Here is a 15,405-nt window from a genome sequence, read left to right as displayed (position 1 = left end):
AGCGCAACGGCAGAGTCTCGCGAGGGCTGCTTGAGGAGTCCCTACGGAAGCTGCGGAAAGCGGGTCTCGGCCGCGGGAACTGACTGGGCGTTTCTGTTCCCGGCGTCTCGCCGCAGGTAGGGAATGGAGCGAGTGGGCAGCTGGCGCTCCGGGACTCTGGGGGATGTCCCCGGCCCCACGGGATCCGAGTGTTGGCCCTGTCTCTCCCCTCTGCCCCGGGGCCGGCTGAGCTCTTCACAACCCACCGGGCCAGTCCACACCGCGATTCAACCTGCAAACGTCCACCTGCTCGGGGGCTTTGCTTCTTGTACCTTTCACTGGGTCATCCAGTTCACCTCGGGTTTCTTAACCGCGGCATTATTGCCGTTTGGAGCCGGAAAATGCTCCGTTGTGGGGCTGTCCTGTGTACTGCAGGATGTTGAGCAAGCATCCCTGGTTTCTACCCAATAGATGCCAGTAGCACCTGCTCTCTCCCGCCCCCGGTTCTGAGAACCGTGAATGTCTCCGGACATTTCCACGTGTCCTCTGGGAAGCAAAATTACCCGTGGTTGAAAACCAGTGAGCTAAACTTTGAGTACCCATCGTTGTACGTGCTGTGACGATAGGTGAGCCGGGCCCCCCAGATACTTAAATCTAATTAGAAAGAAAAGGAACCAGTCTCTCGAGAAGCAATAATGAAAACATTACAGCCAGAGAATTGACTAAGAACTAAGATGCACTGTAGACTGGGTAAGGATTTTAGAAAAAGTGGTTGGAGATGGACATGAGTGGGCACATCTCTGAAAAGTGTGACTTCATCAGGGCCTTGCTGGGTTGAATTTGGAGGATGGGCAAAAAGCATGGGAGGAAGGGGGAACATTCTGAAAGGAATAAAAAAAAAAAACAGGACCCTTTCAAGAGCAGTGAGGCATCTGGCCTGGCTCCAGAGTCCCATGCTGTGGAGTATAAGGTATCTAAGCCCCATGAGGACAAAATTGGGCCAGTGATGGTTTTGTGAACAGCACTGATGAGTACAATGAATTTTCACCTCTGGCAGTGAAAGGCTTAGAGAATTTAAGAGGCATCAGGAGTGACAGGGCTTCCATAAGAGGTAGAGAGCGTGTAGGTTGGTGTTGGAAAATACCTGGAGAAGGAGGAATTTGGGTGGGCTCTGAAAGATGGGGGAGGTTTACACATGGAATCAGGGAGAGTATTCCAGGCATGAAGAGAGAAATAAATCTGGAGTGGACCCAATCAGTTGGGGAGAAGAAAAGTATACCACTCCACTGTAGCCAGGGTAGAGCAATGAGGTGGAGAAAAGCTGTACAGAGCAACATGGGACTACATTTTTGATACTGCTACTTGATCCCTGTAGATGAGAAACATTAAGGCTTTTGAGCAGAATAGTGAGAGGATGAAAAATGTTCTAAGATGATGTTAATATGTTGCAAGTACTGTTAAATAAAGACACATCTGTGCCTTAAGACCCTCTTACCCCCAACCTTTGGTGCCCAAATTGAATAGATTTAGATGAAATGTCCAAAAGCCAGCATAACCTCACTTATGGTGAGGTAGAGGAATTGCTTTTAATATTAATAGGGAAAATATCCTATTAGAGAACTATCAACAGGATTCATCCTGCTTATTGCAGTGGACATGTCTTGTGCCACACTACGTTAGTCTTCCAGCCCCAGGTCTGGGGAACAACTGAAGCCACTGCTGTTGGGAGCACAGGGAAGTTTTCCAGAAGTTCCTCTATAGAGGCTGAAAGAGGTTTGCTGTAAAAATGGGTGGTTTTGGAACTGGCATCCATGAGTTGTCTCGGAGGGGCCTTCTAAGTTCACTGGGTTCATCCTCCCACTCTGGCTCTACTAGTGGTCTTGCAGCCTCCCCTTGTCACACTTCTAGTGACCAGGGGGTGTCACTTCACAAGGCAGCCTGATAGTTCTTTAATTGTTACAAAGTTCTCAATTATATTGACCCAAATGTCTTTCCATGTAACCTCAAAGGAGCAGCCCTAGGCTTGGCCTCTGGAACAGTTTGGATTAAGTCTGTCTAGTTCAGAGCTGGCAAATACTTGGCGTTCCCATAGGCACTGCCCTCTCCCAAACCCGTAGCAGATGCGGGTAACTGATCACAGCAGTCTTTCCCCCTGACCACCCTTAGTCTCAGAAGCTTTCTCAGCACCAGTTCCTGGCCTTCACTGCTAGTTGATTAGAATAGGCTCATGGGGAAAAAACCCATTTGCCATCCCTAGTCAAATCCCTTCCCATTAGACAGCATCGTATTTAAAGACCGCACCATAGCCCACTGCCCCCGCAAAAAAATGTCTCCCCCCGCCCCCGGTTTAAACATCCTCAGTTCCTTCAGTAGCTTTTGTCTTGTTTCCAGAGCATTCCCTAGCCTAGATGCCTCCCTCCTCCCAGCACACACAGTTCAGAGTTAATGATTTTACAATGTGATTCCCAGAACTGAGCATGTCCCCCAGAGGTGGTATTATTAGTGACGAGGACATCATCTTCTCTTAATGCAGGCCTAGAATTGCATTCGCTTTTTCGGCCACTGTATCAGATTGCCGCCTCCGATTTAGCTGGCAATAAATGAAAACCGGTTCTCATAGATGAGCTGCTCTTACACTAGGTTTCCCGCATCCTATTGCTGTGCGGTTGATTTAAGCCCAAGTACAGGACTTTATTTCAAACCCTTTAACATTCTATCCTGTTCATGTCACCTATTTCTCCTAGCCGTGGAGATCTGTTGAATCCTAACTTTAGCCTTCTAATAAATTAGGTGCCCTTATAGCATGTTATCTTTGGGTGTGGTAAATTGGCTTCATCTCAGTTACTGATGCAAACCTTGGGCTGGACTAGGTTAAGGTCAACCTCAAAGGCTCCCTAGAGACCCCATGCTGTCGACTGACATGGAGCACTTTAACATTCCAGTCAGCCCTGCACCGTCCCTCCTTCAGCAGAGAACGAGCACTTCCTGGGCCCCGGCACTGCTGTGGCTCTGGGGGCACCACAGGCTGTCATCCAGGCTACAGGTCTTCCCTGGGTTCTTAGGTAGAGAACCCCAGGACTTCAGAAAGTGACTCACCGTCTCCGTATTTCCCTTCCTCAACAGCGAGTGTAGGTCTGACATAACTTGTTCTCGTAGAACAAGTGAGTGAGTCGTAACCCACTCTTTTTATCTAGGGATTCACATTAAATGACTTAGTTTGTCATAAAAGCCCCCAGCATGGTGTCTGGCCGAAGACAGGCATTTAATACCTATTTCTGTTGGTGTTTTAATCTCTTCGGAAGTACTCAGACTGGGAGGCAAGCCTCTTTGTTTCTCAGAGTTGGAATGACAGTTACTGGCTCTTTTCTGTTCCTGTGATTTCTCAAACGTCACTGACCAGTAGTTACACCGTCAGTTGTCAACCCAACTGTTTCTTTAACATACCTGTCTTGGGGTTCACAGCCTGCCTAACCTAACTGCTTCCACACCTGCCATATGAAAATCATTCTTTGAGAAAACCCAAGTTCAGCACACCTGTGTCCCGTGTTATTTATGTACCAGGTGCCTCAACTAATTGACCTTTCTCCCTTGCTTTTCCCTGTGGTAGCCTGAAAGCCTCCCACACATTTCAGCTTGTTTTGGGCTTTTGCCCTTCTGATACTAGCCTCACAGGTTTCTGGTCCCATTTTTATGTTCATTACTAGTTTGTGCCCTCCTTCTTACATCCTGTACACGGTCTTTTCAGGGAAATCCAGAGCTCCTTGTTCATTTCTTTAGTTACCTCTCTCAAAAGCAGCTCAAGACACTCTAGCCACCACAGACGGCTGTTTTCACCACAGATGGGAGTGCTGGCTCCCCTCCCTTCAGCCAACAAGTCCTGCCCTTATAAGGGAGGATTTCTTCATTGGTACTTTAACAACTATGGCAACTTCTCACAAACGTGCTGTTCATCACCCAGACACAGCATTCATCAATCAGGCCCCTGAGGCCCCGAGGGCCTCGGCACTGGAACTTTCAGAAGGTTCTCGTCCTTGTTGAGGAGAGTTAATCCCCACAACGCCTCTCTTTCCTGCATCCCCTCTCCTATATTCCAGCACCGTCCCCCGCGCCCCACACACACACTGCCCAAACGACGGCCCCCTCCTCACAGGTCCTTTGGGCAAGGGGGGCGGAAGGGCTGTGTTAGCCAGCCGTAGGGGATACTTGCTGGAAAAACCCAGCCCCAGCCGCTGTTCTCTTCCATACTCTTATCCCCCTACTGCTCCCAGGGGCTTCACCTCGATGCACCATGGCCCGCCCTCCCCCCGCTTGCCACAGGGCTCTAAAACCCGCGTCCCATGGAAAATAAGCTCATTTTGTCCCCAGTCTCTATAGAATGCACCTTCTACCTTTACTGCTGACACTTCCTGGAGTATTTCCTTTTTTCTTATACCTGCAGGTTTTTTCAGCTTCGACATGTGTTAGTTTCCTACTGTGCCCATAACACACTACCACAAATTTACTGGCTTAAAACGACACAAATTTATCATCTTACAGTTCTGTAGCATACACGTCCAACACGGGTCTCACTGGGCTGAAATCCCCTCTGGAGGCTCTCGGGAAGAATCTGTTTCTTGGGCTTCCCTGGTGGCGCAGTGGTTGAGGGTCCGCCTGCTGATGCAGGGGACACGGGCTTGTGCCCCGGTCCGGGAGGATCCCACATGCCGCGGGGCGGCTGGGCCCGTGAGCCATGGCCGCTGAGCCTGTGCGTCCGGAGCCTGTGCTCTGCAACAGGAGAGACCACAACAGTGAGAGGCCCGCGTACCGCCAAAAAAAAAAAAAAAAAGAATCTCTTTCTTTGTCCTTTCCAACTTCTAGAGGCCGCCCGCATTCCTTGGCGCATGACGCCTTCCTCCATCTTCTAAAGCCAGCAATGTTGTATCGCCGTGGCGATCCTTCCGCAGCCACGGTTCCCTCTGACTTTCCTGTGGGGCTGCCCTCTTCCACTTTTAAAAACGCTTGTAATTACATTGGCCCCACCTGAGCAGCCCAGGATTCTCGCCCTATCTGAAGATCAGCTGATGAGCAGCCTTAGTTCCATCTGCAGCCTTAATGCCCGTTGCCATGTATTGAATACATTAACATTCACAGGTTCCCGAGATTAGGATGTGGACATCTTGGTGGGGCTCGGGGGAGCTGTTCTGGCTACCACCACACGTTCAAAACTGACCTGTTCATTTTCATCCCTCTTCCTTCCCTTTCTTATTTCCGTTCTCAGTGAATAGGTTCATCATCTTGATATTCTGCTTGATCACCTCAGCCAGACATTTTGGAAACATGCTCGATTCTTCCCGCAGCTCCCCAGTTTAATCCATTGCCAAGCTCTGTGTGACCGCCTCCATAACCTCGAGCCCTTGGAGACACCTGAAGGGCCCCTATTTTAGGTGATGGAAAAATTGAGCAGGTGTAGATCATCTCCATCCTCGCAGAAAGTTCCCTTATCAGACAGCACGGAATTCTAGAGCCTGTCTCACCTCTGCTCACCACCTAGGCAGAGAAGCCCCAAGTATTAAATGACTGTGGACATTCCCTTCCTGAGACAAAATGGCTGTGTTCTCCCGCGGCTTCCTTTTCTTCCACTACACCTTTCAGCTTTTCCTTGTCAGAATGGAATCGAGAGCTGCATACCTTCTTCAGCTGTGTGCGAAATCACACGATTGGCAGCTCTGGTTCTGTGTAGCTGAGCAGTTTGTGATCGACCGTTTATGCGGTATTTCCTGCGTTGCCTTTCTGTTTATCCTCACGCTGTTCTTAGGATGTGCTTGTCTCCCAGACCCGGGTCTCCGTATAGGGTTGAGTGGGTTTGGGGGAAGGCGGGGAGGAGGGTAATCTTCCTTATACACATATTGTCTCTTGCTGCTTCTAAATGTGTGCAGGGGGAGAAGCATCTTCCTTACAGTATTTTTTTTTCCCCTGCTGCTGCTTAAATGTTTGTGCTGAAGAAAGTAAGCCCTTCCCTTGGCAAACTCCAGCCATGAAACCTATTCCGGCAAGAATGAATGATGTCATTGTTTACTTGGTTAAAATTTCAGGCTCCCATCCCTCTTCCCCTCACCTGTGCTTGAGAATTACTGCCAGTTCTCCTAGTTTTGCAGAGCTTTTGTATCATTCCTGCCCGTCTTTGTTGTCCAGTTTTACTGTTTGGGTCTTTTTCTCATCTTTCCCCTTTTTTCTGTAAAGAGCCAGATGGTCTCTGTGGCGACCACCCCACGCTGCCATTGTAGGGCAGGAGCAGCCTTAGACGGTAGCGAGAGGATGGACCAGGCCAGATAGGGCCCGCAGGCCGTAGTGTGCCAACCGCTGCCCCAAATAACCTTTTAAATCTGACTCACTTCATCATGCCACAGGTCTCCTATCTTCCCTTTCTTCCTGTCACGGCCTTCCAATTCCACAGTGAAAGGGGCCAGCCGTGCTGTGATTTCCTCTACAAAATGCTGTACTCATCAGGAAGTACATTTCCGAGGTCTTCACGTGTCGTCGCGTGGAAGTCCCAGTGAGGCTCCATGGGCCCTGGGTTCGGACACACCTTACTGTACGCTCCCACTGAAGCAGATCCCCGCCCCATGACGGGGCCTTCCTAGGCCCCACGTCTCCACGTGCCTGCGCTCATGTCGCTAGAGCTAGACCTGAACCTAGCATGGTCTGATTCCAAAGACCTCATATGAAAAATGCATATATAAATGCATCCGCCCGTCTCTCCGTCCATCCATCCAGATTTCGATTGTGCTAAACGCCCCAGAATCACTGATTTCTCCCCCACCCCCCATTTTCTCTGTTTTATTCCTGTAGCAAACCTATTAACCCTCGTTCCAAGACCTCTTAATGACTCAGAATGTCTTCCTTTTGGATTATGACTTCTTCCATCTCTTCTAGAGTACAAAACTGTTTCTTCCTCTCTCATAAATGGTGTTTGAAGAGGCATATAACAGGCTCTTTTATGTGCAGAGTTACATTCACAGCATACCCTTCAGGTAGGAATACAAGTACCACACAGTCTGTAGCTGACTGCTCTAGGAGCTCTCCTTTCTGTTAAGGACACGTGCTAGAGTGGTTCTTAGCTTCTTTGGAAGCATCATTCCTGAAAATTTCTAAGGCAAGTCAGTCATTTCCTCATCAGCACCCAGGTGTTAGTGCCAATGCTGACCGATCTAGTCCAAGTTTAAGCCAGCTTACCCTAAATGTTCCACGCTTTCGGATCATGAGAATGTTGTTCTTATGATTTCATATTAGAGGTCTTCCAGTTTCCCTATGAAAATGTAGTAGTGGATTCTCCAGGACATATCACAGATAAAGAATTTGTATCATCCAAAAGCCATGTATCTACAGTGGCATACTGGAAAGCGTACCGAGCTTAGGGGCCACCTCCTCTGCAATTCAGGTGTAAGTTAAAAAAAATAAATGGAGTTCGTCACTTCCTGGTTTTTGGTTTTCAGTATTGAGTACTAAAAATATGTGTTATTTTCATTTAATTAGGAGCTATATATTGAAGACAATGTCTGGAAGCTTCTACTTTGTCATTGTTGGTCACCATGATAATCCAGTTTTTGAAATGGAGTTTTTGCCAGCTGGAAAAGCAGAATCCAAAGTGCGTATGGAACCTTTAAAAATTCCATAACAGTTGTTCTGTTGTTGTAACGATAATGGTGTGATGTGATTTTAGAACTGCAAGACATCTGGACAGATGAGGTAACTACGAACCCAGCACAACTAAATGAGGCTTGCTCTGCAGCCCCACAGGTTGATAGAAGCCAGCCAGGAGCATCCTCTGAATTGTTTGTTCGTGCTCTAATTCAGCACACACTTAACACGCACTAGCAGATGCCCTGGGTCTCCTCTCCCTGGACATCAGTTCCCTGTGTCACCCCCTGTGAAGGCGGCTCCTGAGCACACAGAAACATAGCTCACCTGCAGTGGCTCTGCAGGAGCAGGTGGCGCTGCCCTGAAATGCCAGCGAAGTCCCTTCTGTCCCCGTGAATCACCTTTTTCAGCAGGACATACGTGCTAGATCCACTTACCCCGGGACGGTTAAAAGAGACCCAGACTTACACGTCCTCCTGCTGCCCCTGAGACGGCAGCCTTTTTCGGCGACCCCCACGTGGCACCCACTGGCCGCGTGGTGCCCTTGTGCTCTCCTCTCCCGTGACGCCACCCAACCTTCTTGCTGTCACGAGTGGTTCCTGATAAACAAGCTTCAAGAACATGTTGCCACTGAGAGTAAACAGAGCCATAGAGTCTTGGGATGAGCATAGCTGGTGCCTTCCATCTCCCTGTACAAGTGCATATTCCAAATAAACTGCCGACAGGTTGTGCTACGTTTCTCCCAACCTCCAAAAATAGGCTTGAAAGTCCCTTAAGACAGGAACTGATGTTTGAAATTAGTTGTGACGTGTAATGTCCAGTGTAAGACGCTTTTCAACTATTCGGATCTTGCCACTAAGATATGATAGAAATCCAAGGTATTATCCTAGCAGGTGTTGCTACATTATTTTCCCACATTCACATGAGCACATTGCTCGTTAAAACTTGGATGTGAGGCATCCCTGCAGCAGTAGTTGCTTTGTGTGGTATATGGCTACTGAAAGCTTCTCTCACTCCAGTGGCCTCGCGGTAGGCAAAACAGTGCGTGTAAAAATAGCGTCGCATGACTTGATCTTTCTCCTGCTACCGCTCACCTTCATAAACCATTTCTACGATTTTCTTCTAATGTCTCAAGATTGATCATCAGTGTAAAGGAAAACACTACTGTGAGCCAGACAAAACACATCCATTTCCCTGAGGATTAAATTAGCTTCGTCACGGTGCCGTGAGTGGAGTATAAACACGCTTTACCTACGCGAGGGATTCCAGGGCAACTTGGCTGCCCAGTCATGGGAACAGCCTCCTCAGCAAGGAAGTTATGTTCGTTTCCTAGGGCCAGTGTCACAGAGTACCAGAAACGGCATGCCTTAGAACAGAAATGTCTTGTCTCACAGTTGGGGAGGCCTGAAGTCTGAGATCAAGCTGTCAGCAGGGCCGTGCCCATCCAGAGGCGCTAGGGAAGGTCTGTTCCAGGCCCTTCTCCCAGCTTCTGGCAGTTCTCGGCTTGTGGCAGCAGAACTCCAGTCCTCACATGCCAATCTCCCTGGGTGCGCGACTGTCTCCAGATTTCCCCCTTTTCTAAATACATCAGTCATTGGATTAGGGACCCATTCAACCGTAGCATGACCTCATGGTAACTAATTACATCTGCAATGACCCTCTTTCCAAATACGGCCACGTTCTAAGGTACTGAGGGTTAGGACTGCAACATAGGGATTGGGGGAGGGGGCACAAATTCAACCTGTAACAGAGGTGTTCTTTGAAAAATGCATTTTGAAAGTAAGAATTCCACAGGAGACTGCATTCCAGGTTATGAATTCCTTCTGCACATTCTGCTGGGACAGTCCCACCTTCTTCAGTTAGGCCTTTACAGTCCATGAAAAGGACACCCCCGGCTTTTGACAGGACCACCTGGCGCTGTCGGCACAGGGGACTGTACGCAGCTGGGGCTGAGCCTGGCCGCCTGCCACTCCCAGGTCCCCTGCCATGTGAGCTCCCTGTACCTCAAGACGGCCTGTGCCAGGCTGTCTCCACTGCTCACCGGGTATCACCGCACACGAAGCCCCGCCTCCTACTCCCAGCCCCACCCAGGGCCTGTACTCACCACCTGTTTAGCCCCAGCCTACCTTGTTTTTTCCTGTCTTCCTCCTCTCAAAAGATGTGAGCTTCTTGAAAGCAGGATCTGAGCTGAGGGGAGGGGAGAAATGGGGAGGGGGAGAAAAACAAACAAAAAAGCAGGATCTACTTTTTTTTCTTAATGTATCCTTTTTTCACATGCTTAAATGGTTACAGAACTTGGTAACTTCCTTCTTGCAAAATTTTAAAAATATAGTTTCTTGGACACATTTCATTTACTAAGTAATTGGCTGTTTCTATTTATTGAGTTTTCGATATCAGATTAGAAAACAAAATAATGTGAAAGCACTGAAGACCTCTGTAAGTCTCATGACAATAATCAAAGTAAAAGCAGAAAGCTTCCCCCCCACACCCCAGAAAGCTGTGTCTAGAGTTTGCAGAGTGAAGTGTGGCTGTCTTGAGGCTGTAAGGAAATGTTAATCTGATGCTGCTCGCTGCCACCTAGGACGATCACCGCCATCTGAACCAGTTTATAGCTCACGCGGCTCTCGACCTCGTAGATGAGAACATGTGGCTGTCAAACAACATGTACTTGAAGACGGTGGACAAATTCAATGAGTGGTTTGTTTCAGCATTCGTCACTGCGGGTCATATCCTTACCTGTTTAATAAAGGGCTCTAACAAAGGGTTGGGGTAACAGACTAGACCAACGTGGGACCTAGATGCCAGGTTCTGAGTCTGTGGACTGCAAAATATTAGGTAAACATTGCCACTTACGGGGCTTTTATTTTTTTAGGGGGAAAAAACACTCACCTTTTAACAGAAAATTTTTAAACCAAGTCTCATATATAAAGTTAAGGTTTATCTGAACCATATCAATGGTGATTTTATTTTGTAGTTATTTTCTAACTTAAAAAGATTATGTTCTCTTTAAGATAAAACTAACCTTTGAACCCAGTTTACAGATTCCCCTTTTCCATCGCAAAATACACTGCATGTGACTCATTTGAAGAATATTGTATCAACTGATCGCTTTTCAGTTTTCATTTCTAAAGATTATACCTTAATTATTTCACATATGAGATTTATTATGCTGCATGACATTAGGCAAGAAGACGGGATAAAGAACTTCTTTACTGATGTCTATGATTTATACATAAAGGTATGGTATGTTCTGTACCTTGTAAAATCTGGTTATAAAAGAGATTCCAACTTTGGCAGGACACTGGCCTGTTGAGGCAGCCCCCTTAGACCGCACAGCTCTCCTCTCAGCAGAGCTCTCCTCCAGCAGGACCGTTCCGGCAGCTCCCTCACCAGGCAGGTCTCTACCACCAGCTTAACACGTATGCAGGACAACTCGTAGTTATTTTTAAATCGGTTTCATTCTCCCCCTTTTGGTGCATATAGTTGATTTTATGAGGGAACCCTAAAGCGAGAGACAGAAACAGTCTGTATAAGGGAAGTTGCTTCATAATTTTAATGTAAAATGTTTTCCATCTACTTAACAAGTTACAGTGCAATGAATGTAGATCATAAACAGGAAGTGATTCATGTATTATCAAAGTCACTCAAGGAGAAAAGGGCCACACGCGTTTCTTGATACTCATTTGGAAAAAATGAAATAGTAATAAGATATGAGTGGTTAAACTGCAGTGCTGACAGTATATTCTTAATAATTTAAACATTCTCTATTTGGACAAGATTTTTTGCATATCAGCACAGTTACCAATCAATATTCCTAGTCAGAAGTAGCAAGTAAGAATATTTAGCCCTCTTATAAAGATGGACAACATGGAGTGATTAAAGTGCAAAAGTTGGTAACTCCTTTCCTCATTCGTGATTCCATCCAGTACTAATTTTCCCTCACACATATTATGATATACTCATTACGTTATCTGAGAAACTGATCACTCACCTTGTGTTAAAGGAGAGTATTAAAAACCTGATTGTTAAAAACTACCGCACAAGAGTAACTTTTAAAAGCAGTGTGGTGTAACTTTTCCTCCACTCTGAGCATATCAGATTTTTAGTGTGTTTTATATAGCCAAAGGGCCTACCGGATGAATCCACATCTTGATAATGAACGTTGAATGTAGTTGTATTTCACACACACGGTGGGATCCCGGGAGTTGGTTTTGCTCACGCAGGCAGCACTTACCATACGTGCCACCAAGGGTTTTGCCACAGGTACTTCCCTTAAACACCAAGACAGAAATTTCCTTAAGGGGCCATTAATATTTAACAGTGGAACATCTTCATTAAAACTTAAAAATGTGGTCTTCAGACTTTTGCTTTGAATGTCTTTAATGACTTAATTTAAAACTTTAAAAGATTTTCCTTTTAGAGACTTATGATGTCAGCCTTTTTACTTTGACAAGCTCACCTTAATACTTTCTTCTCTTCCAGTTTGCAATGAATCCATTTTATGAACCCAATTCTCCTATTCGATCAAGCGCATTTGACAGAAAAGTTCAGTTTCTTGGGAAGAAACACCTTTTAAGCTGAATGCAAAAAATTCAGAAGTAAACAGTGTCACTACAATGGGGTGTACTCAGGAATGTGTACATTGTAAGTAACTTGATTAAACAGCATGGAAAAGTTTTAGTTGTCTCAATTTATCTAAACCTAATGAAATTGCTTTTATATTTAAAAATAGTATATTCAGTTTCTTATGATTATCAACAGATTGATATTTGCTTGTGAACAGTGTTATTTATGAAGAGCTCTTTATCAGTAAGCTTGAAATATTTTTATTTTAGAAATTGAGAATAAACTTTTACTTTCCTCATTCAGATAGCTTGATCTAGTTGTAACAGTCCAGAACCAAATGTCATGGTCAAGATTTGGTAGGCAGATTTAAAACCAAAAGCTTCTGCAGTAGGGAATGAAATTGGTAGCACATACACGGGTTCATCTATACATCTAGAGGTGTTATGAAAAGGTATAGGTAGTATACATAGAAGTAGTATATGTACACTAAGAAGCCAAGAAGCTAGAGCAGACAGCTTTGCAGTGCGAAATGCCACAGGCCTGCCCCTGTCGGAGACTGGGAACGGTGATCCTGCTGTAATCCTAGAATCCTGGATCCATGTTTGTAAAGTGGGAGGCTAGGACCAAAGTGACAGGTTATGTTCTTATGTTTCCTTTCCCTTAGACAGTAAACTAAAGATTAAGTGAACCCGTTGATAGCTGTACTAGTAAAAAGTTGTAAGGCAGTTTTAGAATTGTAAACAAAGAAAAGCTTGCATCGCATTAACACTTGCGCTCTTGGCCATCTTGGCCACTTAGGCTGTATACCGGAGGGGGCAGGAGTGGCCTCTTTTTTGTACTGTAACAGCCTGGATCTTACAGTAAACCAGTAAATGTCCAATGAAAAGCAAGTAACATAACCACGTATTTTCTGTGCTAATTGTGAGCACTTGAAGAATTTTGTTCCATTCTGAATAACCTGAGCAAGTAATTCTAAGTTTGGTCCTGTATCTTTGTGTGAAGTTGCTAGCATAATTTTTTACCATATTTATTTGATTTCCTGAATAAAGATGTTTGTCCAAGATTGTGGAAGTTTAATATCGATTTTTTAATTCTTTTTTTTTTTTGGCCACCCTGCGCGGCTCGTGGGATCTTAGTTCCCCGACCAGGGATCAAAGACGGGCCCGGGCAGCGAAAGCGCCGAGCCCTAACCACTGGACCGCCAGGGGAGTCCTAATATTGAATTTTTAAAGTGCTGCTCACCCCACCACTACTACTACCATTTTAGTCCTGTTTCCCCTAATGAAAGTCTGCATATTAACATATATCGCAACTAATTTTACAGGATTCAAATCGCCTCAAACTTAGGTGCCAGAGCTTTGGGAGCAGAAAAAAGATACTCAGCTAGAAATCCAGGAGTAATGTCCGCCATGCTCATTGGAGAGACCCACACGTGTACTTATTGTATACAGTTTGCCTGCCCTCAGTGAGCGTGTAGCGCAGAGGGAGGCAAAGCTCCAGTGAGGAGCAGCGGCGTGGTGCTTCAGCAGGAGGCTGTAGGGTGGAGATGGTTTGGATCCCAGCTCAGCCACACAACAGCGGTGCCCTGCAAACAGCCTTGTCGCCAGGCTTGTGACGGTGAGATGGGAACAAATAACACAGGCCCCGTGGGAGTAGATCACTGTAGTTAGGTGTCAGACTTCACGTATGACTGCCTCTGACGGAGCATGAAGGCAGATTCAGTGATGAGCGTAGGAGTGGGTAGGACCTCAAAGGTGGGCCGTGCTGGGAAAGCCTGTGGGCACACGGATAGGACAGCTGAAAGGATGGAACCAGGGCCAGTACAAGGGGACAACCAGGCGCTGACCATTAAGAAAGCAAAAGAAACCAAAAAAAAAAAAAACACGGCAAAAGAGCCAGCAGAACTCAGATCTGGTCAGATCTGGTAGTAGGTGACCGTCACTTAAAGCTCTGGAACACAAAACCAATTGGGGGACATCAGTAGCACCCAGGGCATCGGGCTCCACTGAGCACACGCAAGTCAGCATTAAACATGTAATCTACGTTAGCACTCCCGAAGTGATCCAAATAGAATGCACAAATCGGGTTCGGTCCTCTTTCATTGCCCAGGATGCTTCGGTGGTGCCCACATTCTCCACGTATGTAGAGACCTTTGGTCTCTCCTCCACCCTGCTACACCCGTGTCCTTTCACTTTATGGTCACGACAGCACTTCCTGGCTGACAGTCCACGGTGGTAGCTTCTCAGAATCCACTGACTACACAGATCCTCTTTGCTACCTAACGCTTCCTTGCCCCACAAGCCGCTGGCACTGTGGAAGGAACTGGCGTCACAGGCTCATGCTATTGAAGTGAAAGCTTACACAAGGTTTTATAGAAATGTAAAACGCCAGGTTTTAACATGAGGACCACCTAGGATGTTTTAACTTCAACTAGGGAGTTTTCCCCAAGGGGGAAAAAGGTGACAAAAGCAGTAATTCATTGAGGTACGTGCACTTTTCCATCTTCCACGCTGCACATTGTAATCGCTACATCGACTGGCAAGTGTACATCTGTCCATCCTCCCAAGTTCAGTAGTTTGCCTTTTTCTTAACCCTGAACTCTGTCTCCAAGGCTTTACATGCGCAGACAGCACCAAAGCACCTGTCATCACAGCGGCAGCCGCCGGCCCCTAACACTGGGGCCCGGCCCTGAACGGGACAGCGCGCTCCGCAGTCCTTCCCTCCCGCCTGCTCCCTCGGGCTCCGCAGCTGCAGCTGCTCCGCCCCTCTTGCCGCCACCGCAGTCGCCTGCTTTGCTCCCCAGCTCTCACTTTTCCCCTAGTTCTCATCTTTGTGTAAGTAACACCAGCCAGGCAAAGCCCGTGTTACTTTCTTAAAAGATTCAGATTTTCAGCTACCTTCTACTGCTGTCTGAAGAGCTCCTCCGTCAGGTCAGCGAGTTGTCCTTGCTGTGAAGGCGGAAGCTAGTCAGTCAGGTCCTGTTCCTCCTCCTCTCCTCCCATTTCAGTACTGGGTTTGGTCAGCCTCTGTTCACTGGGTCCCTTTAAGTCACGCTGTGAAGCTGCATTACTCTCCCTTCCGTCAGCCTGTCTACACAGGCGAGGATTCGGTCCTTTGATCCTTTTTTGCTGCCCAGCTCTAGACCTCTGGAATGCCAACTAATCTAATCCCTGAATATTTAGCTGAAAAAGAGGTTACTGAAAAGATGCTTAGAAGTTTAGAAAAACCACTAAAGTATTAGTT

At 46.7% G+C, this 15,405-nt stretch overlaps 1 protein-coding gene across 1 annotated transcript; it reads left to right on the top strand.

Moving 5' to 3' along the window:
- Positions 1–6: 6 nt before the first annotated feature.
- On the top strand, positions 7–12,273 carry TRAPPC2 (trafficking protein particle complex subunit 2). The gene is made up of 5 exons (XM_082610575.1): positions 7–116; positions 7,492–7,603; positions 10,178–10,326; positions 10,753–10,834; positions 12,079–12,273. The coding sequence occupies exons 2-5, from the start codon at positions 7,511–7,513 to the stop codon at positions 12,175–12,177; spliced, it is 423 nt and encodes a 140-aa protein (XP_082466701.1). The 5' UTR covers positions 7–116; positions 7,492–7,510; the 3' UTR covers positions 12,178–12,273.
- The last annotated feature ends 3,132 nt before the right edge of the window (positions 12,274–15,405 follow it).

The sequence above is a fragment of the Mesoplodon mirus genome, assembly GCF_964341445.2.
Source record: "Mesoplodon mirus genome assembly, chromosome: X".
Lineage (NCBI taxonomy): Eukaryota > Metazoa > Chordata > Mammalia > Artiodactyla > Ziphiidae > Mesoplodon > Mesoplodon mirus.
Note: the sequence above shows the minus strand (reverse complement) of the source record. Positions and strands in the feature narration are given on the sequence as shown.

Coding starts and splice junctions, on each gene's coding strand:
- TRAPPC2 (XM_082610575.1), top strand. CDS start 7,511: ATGTCTGGAAGCTTCTACTTTGTCATTGTTGGTCACCATGATAATCCA. Junction 7,604..10,177: donor CTGGAAAAGCAGAATCCAAA/GTGCGTATGGAA, acceptor GCTGCCACCTAG/GACGATCACCGCCATCTGAA. Junction 10,835..12,078: donor TCTATGATTTATACATAAAG/GTATGGTATGTT, acceptor CTTCTCTTCCAG/TTTGCAATGAATCCATTTTA.